Source organism: Canis lupus, chromosome 2 (assembly GCF_011100685.1).
Source record: "Canis lupus familiaris isolate Mischka breed German Shepherd chromosome 2, alternate assembly UU_Cfam_GSD_1.0, whole genome shotgun sequence".
NCBI classification, from domain to species: domain Eukaryota; kingdom Metazoa; phylum Chordata; class Mammalia; order Carnivora; family Canidae; genus Canis; species Canis lupus.
Genome location: NC_049223.1, coordinates 74,836,554 through 74,844,435, shown reverse-complemented (window position 1 = coordinate 74,844,435; position 7,882 = coordinate 74,836,554). Strand labels below are relative to the sequence as shown.

Here is a 7,882-nt window from a genome sequence, read left to right as displayed (position 1 = left end):
TCACGTTAGTCTCACTTTGTATACACAGTGAATGAGCTCAAAGAAGCTAGAAGCAAATAGCCATCGATCAAGTCCTAAGTCCTAACTGATGGGAAAGCAGAAGTTATGGTCAGGGAGTGAAGATACTTTCTTGTCTCCCACTTCTGACCCGTTCCACGCCATTTCACTCACCGAATGGCACAGATTGCCCCCCCTTGGGCTGAGGAAGGACCATCATTCACTTGTGACAGGAATTTGGGACTTGGGATGGTGCCATCTAATGCAAGATCTCTGGCTGCCTTATATGTGACTCAGCCATAGCCAGCCCCTCATGAACTCCAGTTCCTAGATCAATTCATTTGTTCATTCCTTCATTAATTTATCTAATATCAAGCTTCCACCCTCTGCCAGGTGCTGGTGCCAGGAGGAAAACACTCCCTTCCCTAAAGGAGTTCTCCAGATGCAACAGAGCACCCTAACCTGCCCTCTCCCAGCTCCAAGGACCTGTGCAATCTAGCAGCCCTGCCAACCCTCCACTGTCCAGAAGGTGGGCAGCAAACAGGCCAAGAGACGCTCCAAAGGCAACCTGGCATCGGAGGGCAGGGTGGGAGGTGATCGGGATCTCTTGGAGATGAAACTCTGCCCTGCTTTCTGGAAAGGACCTACTGCACATCCATTCAAGGGTCAGATGCTCCAAAGTGACCACAAGCTGTAATGTGCACAGTCTCTTTGTGAATCAGTGAGGATATTTGGTTACAAGAAATAAGGCAGCCTGGGAAGATGATTTAAAACTACGATGCTGGGAAGCCGGGGGCAGGGCTGTAGCTGGGCCTCAGGAATGGACAGGAGCCAAGATTTATCACTTCTCATCAGGGCAGCTCACCTGGCTGCCTCATTCTTGTTTCTTCTGCACGCTGTGCCTTCCTGCTCCTTGGCGAGGGAAATGGGGCCACAGCAGGTTAGAACGTCCTTGTTCTAGGCCCAGGCAGCCAAGACTTCTGAATTCCACAGAAAGGGACTGTTGGGTCAGCTCATCTTGAGTCTAGCACCTGCCCTGGTCCCAGTAATGATGACGATCGGCAGGCACCGTGCTGGTGAGTTACCAGGTGGTCCTGGGAGAATGAATCACTGGAAGTCTGGAGAGTCCCATGTGCTGAGCCTCCAGGGGGACTGAGCCCCAGAGCAGTGACATGTTTGATTATGTACCTGGACGGCTGCCTTCCCTTCCTGCCTGGCTTCCCACTCCCCTGTTGGTGCTTTCTGGGATCACAGCACTGCGGTATTCCCATTTCTGGGTCTGCTGCTAGGCACCCAACCCCAAAATCCTTGTGGTCTAACAGCTGAATGAATGGTGAGGAGCCTTTAAGAAATGAGTGCACACACTTCCATGCAATCCTGTTTTCTCCAAAAATAGAGCTTTTTATTTAGAACAATTTAGGGTAGATATCCAAGATCATTAGAAAATTATTTAAATATAATATCAACATAGAACAAAATTAGAAATGGAAGCAAGTGCCTAAGAACAATGCATAGTCTCAGTGGGCTAATTCCTTAGCTTAGGGCATCACCCTCACATCCTTCAAGCTGGCTCTGGAGCTCATGCTGCGCACTTTTCCACCGGCCACCGTGTGCGTAAGAGGGTTCTGTAAACAGGTGCTGAGCTCGCCTGACAAATTATTATATTGAATATCATGCTCTTTCCTAATGCTTCCCTGGCTTTTTATTAATGACTTAATGATGATCAAAGAGCTGGCACTGAGGATTACTAAAAGAGCTCAGCCTCTTTCAGTAATGAAAACTTTGAAAATAATGCTTATAAAAAAGAACCAGGCTTAAAAAAACAAAACGAAACAAGGGTTTAGAAAAGAGATAAAGGGGTTCCTTCATGTAGGCCTAGACAATTGTGACTATAGCTTTTCATTTTTCAAAATTACTTCCCTGAAGCAGTTCAGCTGGTCCCAGAGAGAACCTCAGCGTGGGTCTGGGTATTTTCCTGGGAACTGGCCTGAGCCATAGGCTTCCCCGATGCCAGGCTTCAGTGTTCACTGTTTTTGCTCCTCTGTGCTTAGGGATGTAGACAGGCCTCAGCTCCTGTGGAAATGCACGTGTGTACGTGTGCCCATGCATGGATGCGTGGGTCCCAGCAGGGCTGAAGGCCTCCTGCCAGCTTTATGCTCCTTGGCAATCCTAGCTGAGACCTCGGCACTGTGTTGACATGGCCATGGACACAGGGGTTGGCTCAGCTGGCTGGAGACCAAGGATCTCCTCCATAGTGACATATATAGGGAGTCAATATTTCTTTGTTCGAAACGAAAAGACAGGTATTTAATTTAAAAACATGGTTTGCTGACGTCTTTAGCAGTGGAGCCTCCTAAGCACAGCCTCACGTGGAAGGTCATGGGAAGCATCAGGGCTCAGGGAGGCCACTCTGGTTGAAGTGGGGGATCCTACAGCCCACGCTTCCCCCTGTAATTGAGACTTACTCTGTGAAACCCCAGACTGTTTGGGGACACGGCTTGAGAACCCCTGGAGCAGTCACCCTGTTCCAGATCTTTCATCTAATGGTATATCTTCATGTTGCCTTCAAAACAACACAGCTTTCTGGGGAAATGGCTACAAAAATGCTCTCTTCACAAATGGAGAAATGTAAGTGCTGGCAATTAAAATGGCAGGGCCCAGGTCCCAGAACCTGATTGTTCAGATCCCAGCCACAAAAGGACAAGAATCTCAGCCCCTATGGGTTAAAACTCAGCTCTGCTCGCCCGTACACTGGTGGGTATAGGTTAACGAAGCAGTTGTTTGAGAACACCCATCACCACCCCCCAGGTAAGGAGAGTCACCTTGTAGGAGCACTGACAATACCAACTCCATCTTTGGCCCTCCATCTTGTTCATGTTCGCTCCATGACCTTGGGGCCATGTGTTTTGGGCCCTTGGAGATCAATATACATACCTTAGAAATGCCCACCAGGGCTGGGATGGGGGAAGGCTTGTTTTGGCCTCCCACGAAACTCTTAGAGATAACATACTCTTTCCCCTTCCTGCTGCACAGGTGGGGTAATGAAAGGTTAGGGGTCAACAAGGTGCACTCAAGTCCTCTGAGGTGTGTGTGAGCTCTCTGATCTCACTACAATGCCCTTCGGTGTGTCCCCTGGCTCTATTAAACCTGTGGATCGAGGCCCTGGATTTTGCAGAGAGTAACTATGGCGCTGCATGGATTATCCTCTGGCAATCCCCCCGTCAATGAGTTACCCTGAATAAAACTCTGTGTAAACTGTATGCAGTGGCCTGCTTCATTTTCCAGTCACAAAGTGCCTTCTCAGTTTGGGGGATACTTTACTGCTTCTCCCCACCTTTAACATACTTACTGCCAGAAGACATTGGCTTCTCACAACTAGAAGGGAAAATGGGACTTCTTTATAATCAAAGAGTCTAAAGTGCTGTCTAAAACAGGGATCACAGGCCCAGGAGTCTAATTCCCTGCCAGGTTGCTACCCCAGACCCTAACAAATCTGACCGCTGGAAGGTGGATCACCTGGTTCCTTCCTTTTTTGGAAAGGGGAGAGAGGTCAGGGTCCCTCTTGGCTGGGCTCTGGCTTCTGAGAGTGCAGTTTCCCAACCAGGAGGAGAGAGGCAGTGAGGGTAGAAGGCAAGAGGTAGATGAGAGGTGAGGCCAACTGAAAGGCGAATGCGGATCACTCAGAGCTTAGGGGTCACAGGTGGGAGATGCCCAGCAGTCTTCTCAGAGCCTGGGAGGATGGAGAGCCCTGCCAGCCATCATGCGGAGAGTCCCAGTGTTGTGACACACACCATGCTACACACCTCTCTTTTGGGATCCTCTACTGCAGGTGAGAAAGCCCAGGCGCAGTGAAGGAAGGTGGCTTACTCAAAGTCACATGACTGGTCAGTGGCAGAGCTGGGATTTGAACCCAGGTCGTCTGATAATAAAAGCGATGTAATTCCGTGAGTCAGAGGCTGGGATTTGAATGACGACTACTCTTTCCCTTCCTCTTCAACATCCTCTGCTTACTAGATTTGTCTTCGCTGGGGCGCACCCTGGAGGACTCATGAACCAGGAGGCTGAGACCTGGGGGAGGGTGCTCAGCAGATGCTAGAAAGAGGCCTGACGCTGATGGAGTTGATACTTCCTCCCCCCAGATCCAGATGGCCCCTCGCGGGGTTAGCCCTTGGTGTCCACCGTGACCTGACTTCACCTGTTACATGTTGTCCAGGGATGATTTTTCTAACTGGCCTGCCACCCCGAAGGCAGTAGGGTGGTTGCGACACCCAATCTACCTCTGTCTTCAGCTTATTCTTGTCTCCACCCTTCTTGGAGCTCAGCCCAGAGCTGGTGAGTCAAAAAAGGATGGGGTGGTTTCTTACTGCTCAAGCCAATTGACAACAAGCCTGGGTTTTCTGAAATGCTGCAAGAACTTTCCTCAGCCTCAGTGATATGCTTCCAGGCTCTCATCTTGGTGGTGTCTTGGGTCCTAGGAAAGCTCAGTGGCACCAGTCTTGGAGGGAAGCTGGGGAACAGCTCACCTGGCCATGTAATGCCCCAGTGTCTCACCTCTGACCTCACTCTTCTGTAGGCTCCTGGCGCCCCAATTGCCAGTACTGTCATCCTCAACTTTTGATTGCTCTCTTCCTCCTTCTATTTCTTCCTCCTCCTCTTCCTCCTCTTCCTCTTCAGGGCAGCTGTCCCAGCAAAAGGTCAGTGTGTGAAGAGAAACTGGGGGCTCCCCAGGGACTATATTCAGCCCTGGTGATGAAAAGCCCCAGTTGGCCCAGAAGGAGAGGTCATCTTTCAGGGGATCTTCCAGGAAACTCATGTCGTTGGAGAATTCGAGCAGAGAGAGAGGCTCCTGACACCCATCCCCACTTGGCCCTTGGCCCGGTGTCTTCTTGGCCAAATAGCAAGAGGACCCAGGCTCATCCCAGGAGGAAGAGCCCCCAGTGCTGGCCCAGCTTCTGTCTGAAGCATCTGTAGCAGAGGAGTCTTCGACCTGGACGGGAGCACTCCAGGTGCTGCCTGCCTCAGAATGCCTTGGGATCTGGTGCTCCTGCCCTAGGAAGGGGGGTGGTTCCAGGTAGGGCTGGAAGCTGACACAGTCATCTGTGTCCTCCTCATCCTCCTTCTCCTCTTCAGTACTGTTCTTCTCATATCCTGCCTGGAAAATGACTGGGGTCCTGACTCCAGGGCTTGGCCAGACCCTTCTGGTCAGTTCCTTTTGGGGACAGAGGACCAAGATATCCAGGTACTCAGGGCCACTGGGCTGAAAGGTTGCCACGGGGTGTCTGTATCCAGAAAAGTCCTGATTTGGGGAGAGGAGAAAAGAACAGAACATTCAGGCTTTCCTGAAGCATAGGTTCCCCTGGCAATGGACTCTGAGATAAGGATTCAAATGTAAGTAGTTCTTTTGGAAAATGATCCCAGGAAACACCAGTAAGGGAAAATTCAGGGGGTTGGGGAGAGCCACCAATAGAGAGTGTCTAGAGGCAAGTTACCCCCAAGGGCAGCTGGGGACTAACCCTGCCGGGGGCTCAGGGCGCCAGTGCAGCCCACACACCTCAGGGCACCATCCAGTGAGGGGTGGAGAGGGTGGAGGTGATACTAGGTCCCCGGCACTTGCACCCAGCCACATGCATGGGCAGAGTGGACACCAGAGGCCAGAGGAAGCCCCCCGGAGGCAGGTGCTGGCTGCTGGGAGTTGTGTGGTGACTTTGCATGTAATGGGTAGGCGGAAGGGTGGGGCAGGGTACAGAAATGTCTAACACAGAGGATGTAGTTCAGTTGGGATTTCCCTACAGGTCCCAGAGCTAGGGACTTCAAACCTACTCCTGTGTAGCAGATTCTCAGAATCCATCCTCAAAGCCATCCTGACCCAAGTGCCCACTGAACCTCACTTACAGCCCAGCCGCCCTGGCCAGGCCCTAATCTGAACAAGTTGGACCCATCTGGCCTCACCAGGCTTCCTCCTGCCCCGGTTTCTAAGGGAGTGAGCCAGCAGACAAGTGAGGAGGTTCCAGAGTCAGCCTGGGCAAGACGTACCCTTGGTTAGGCTGTGAATTGGGATCCTTCGAAGATTTTTGAAGTTGGGATCCTTCGAAGATTTCCCTTTTGGCCCTACCCTCTCCCCTATCCCCCTTCTGGGAGTCCCAAGGCTGGGGGCTCTGCTCCTGGCACCTGACAAATCCACAGCAGAGATGAAGTTATATCCCTAAGGGGCCTTAAGGCACTTCTCCCTCCCGGGTATAATTGCCATTTGGATTTGGGGCCAAAGGAATGAATTATTCAGGATGGAAATGTAGGCATGAAGATAGGAGACGTCTGCAGTCTGGACTATCGTGATACTCTATCTGACCCATGTCTAAGTCCAGCCCCATTTCCTTATTCTTCAAAAACCTTCCCCATCTGTTGCACACGCCCAGACCTGCCATACCAGAGCCAACGGCATCTTTGCCCGCTGAAACCAGGGGTTCGCTGTGAGGCTCTTCCAGAACACGTGGCCGATGGCAATGACCAACAACAGTGGAAGCAGAAGTGGTAGCAGCCCCAGGAATGCCCAGCTGGTTCCTAGGGAAGGAAAAATAGGAACTACAGCAACATGGGGCGCCTGGCTGGCTCAGGCAAGTTGAGCCTCTGACTCTTGATTCAGGGTCGGGTAGGGATCTCAGGGTCATGGGATTGAGCCCCGAGTCCCCAAGTCACCGGGGCTCTGCACTCAGGGTGGAGTCTGCTTGAATGATTTTCTGCCCCTCGTCCCACCCCTGCTCGTGAGCTCTCTCTCTCTCTGAAATAAATAAATCTAACCCTCCCCCCAAAACTGCAGAAACAATGACCATGGCTCCCATTTATCAACTGCATATGTGCGCCAGCTTCACATGCATTGTCCCATGTAATCCTCAGAAGAGTAAAGCCATCCTACAGACTATGGAAACCAAGATTCAGAGAGGCTATGCAGGCTACCCAAAGACACAGTGAGTGCGTGGAGCTGGGATTTTAATCGAGGCGAGTCTATCTCTAGATTCATGCCCTTAACCACCATATGATGGAGATACTATGCCCTTGGGGACCAAGGAGGGGGGATGTCCTCACTTCTGTATCACTTGGCACTCACCTGGGGCCCCCAGGAAGAAGCAGGTAGGCTTGGAGAACTCGCTGTATTTAGGATCGCCGAAAGTGTAGATGGTTCTGGCACGGAGGCAGTAGTGTCCGCTGATGGCTGGCTGCAGGGGGATCTGGACTGGCTGGCCACGGGGGGTGGCTGGAAATTGCGTCTGTTTGGAGAGACAGAGGTGGGCAGACCTGCTGTGGGGATTGGCTCTATGGAGCCAGGACAGGGTGGGGTCCATAGGCTGCTGCTGTGATCTCCACATCTTCTTTCCCTGCATTACAGTTTAAGCATTAAGGGAGCACTTCCCCTACATTATCTACCTTCTTTTCCACTGAGTCTTGAAGTAGCGATGGTCTGCGCTCAGAGGCAGCTCTGCTATTCAGGGTCACCCTTGTGTGTGCCCCCGAGGACCTCCGGGTCCCCATTCTGAAGGGCAGATTGCTCAGGATTCTTGCCCTCAGGGCTTCCCAATGTATTTGGGGGTAGGGAGCATCATTCAGTCATTACAGACCCAGAAAACCCTAGGGCTGCCTGCCCAGTCCAGTAGCCACTGCCCACATGTGGCTACTAACACTTGAAGCGTGACCAGTCCAAAATGAGATGTGCTGTGAGTATAAAATATACACTGGCTTTCAAAGACTAAGTGAAAAGGGACACCTGGGTGGCTCAGGGGTTGAGCGTCTGCCTTCGGCTCAGGGCACAATCCCAGGGTCCCAGGATGGAGCCCTGCATCAGGTTCTCTGCAGGGCACCTGCTTCTCCCTCTGCCTGTGTCTCTGCCTCTGTG

The 7,882-nt window shown here is 51.8% G+C and overlaps 1 protein-coding gene across 1 annotated transcript in view; it reads right to left on the bottom strand.

Annotated features, from left to right (window-relative positions):
• Positions 1–1,367: 1,367 nt before the first annotated feature.
• IFNLR1 (interferon lambda receptor 1) overlaps positions 1,368–7,882 on the bottom strand; it is a 42,782-nt gene continuing 36,267 nt past the window's right edge. The window contains exons 6-8 of the mRNA XM_038529594.1: positions 7,100–7,259; positions 6,422–6,555; positions 1,368–5,293 (exon numbers count right to left, since the gene is read on the bottom strand). Coding sequence (XP_038385522.1) covers positions 4,517–5,293; positions 6,422–6,555; positions 7,100–7,259 — 1,071 coding nt within the window. The 3' untranslated portion in view covers positions 1,368–4,516. The remainder of the gene's footprint in view (positions 5,294–6,421; positions 6,556–7,099; positions 7,260–7,882) is intronic.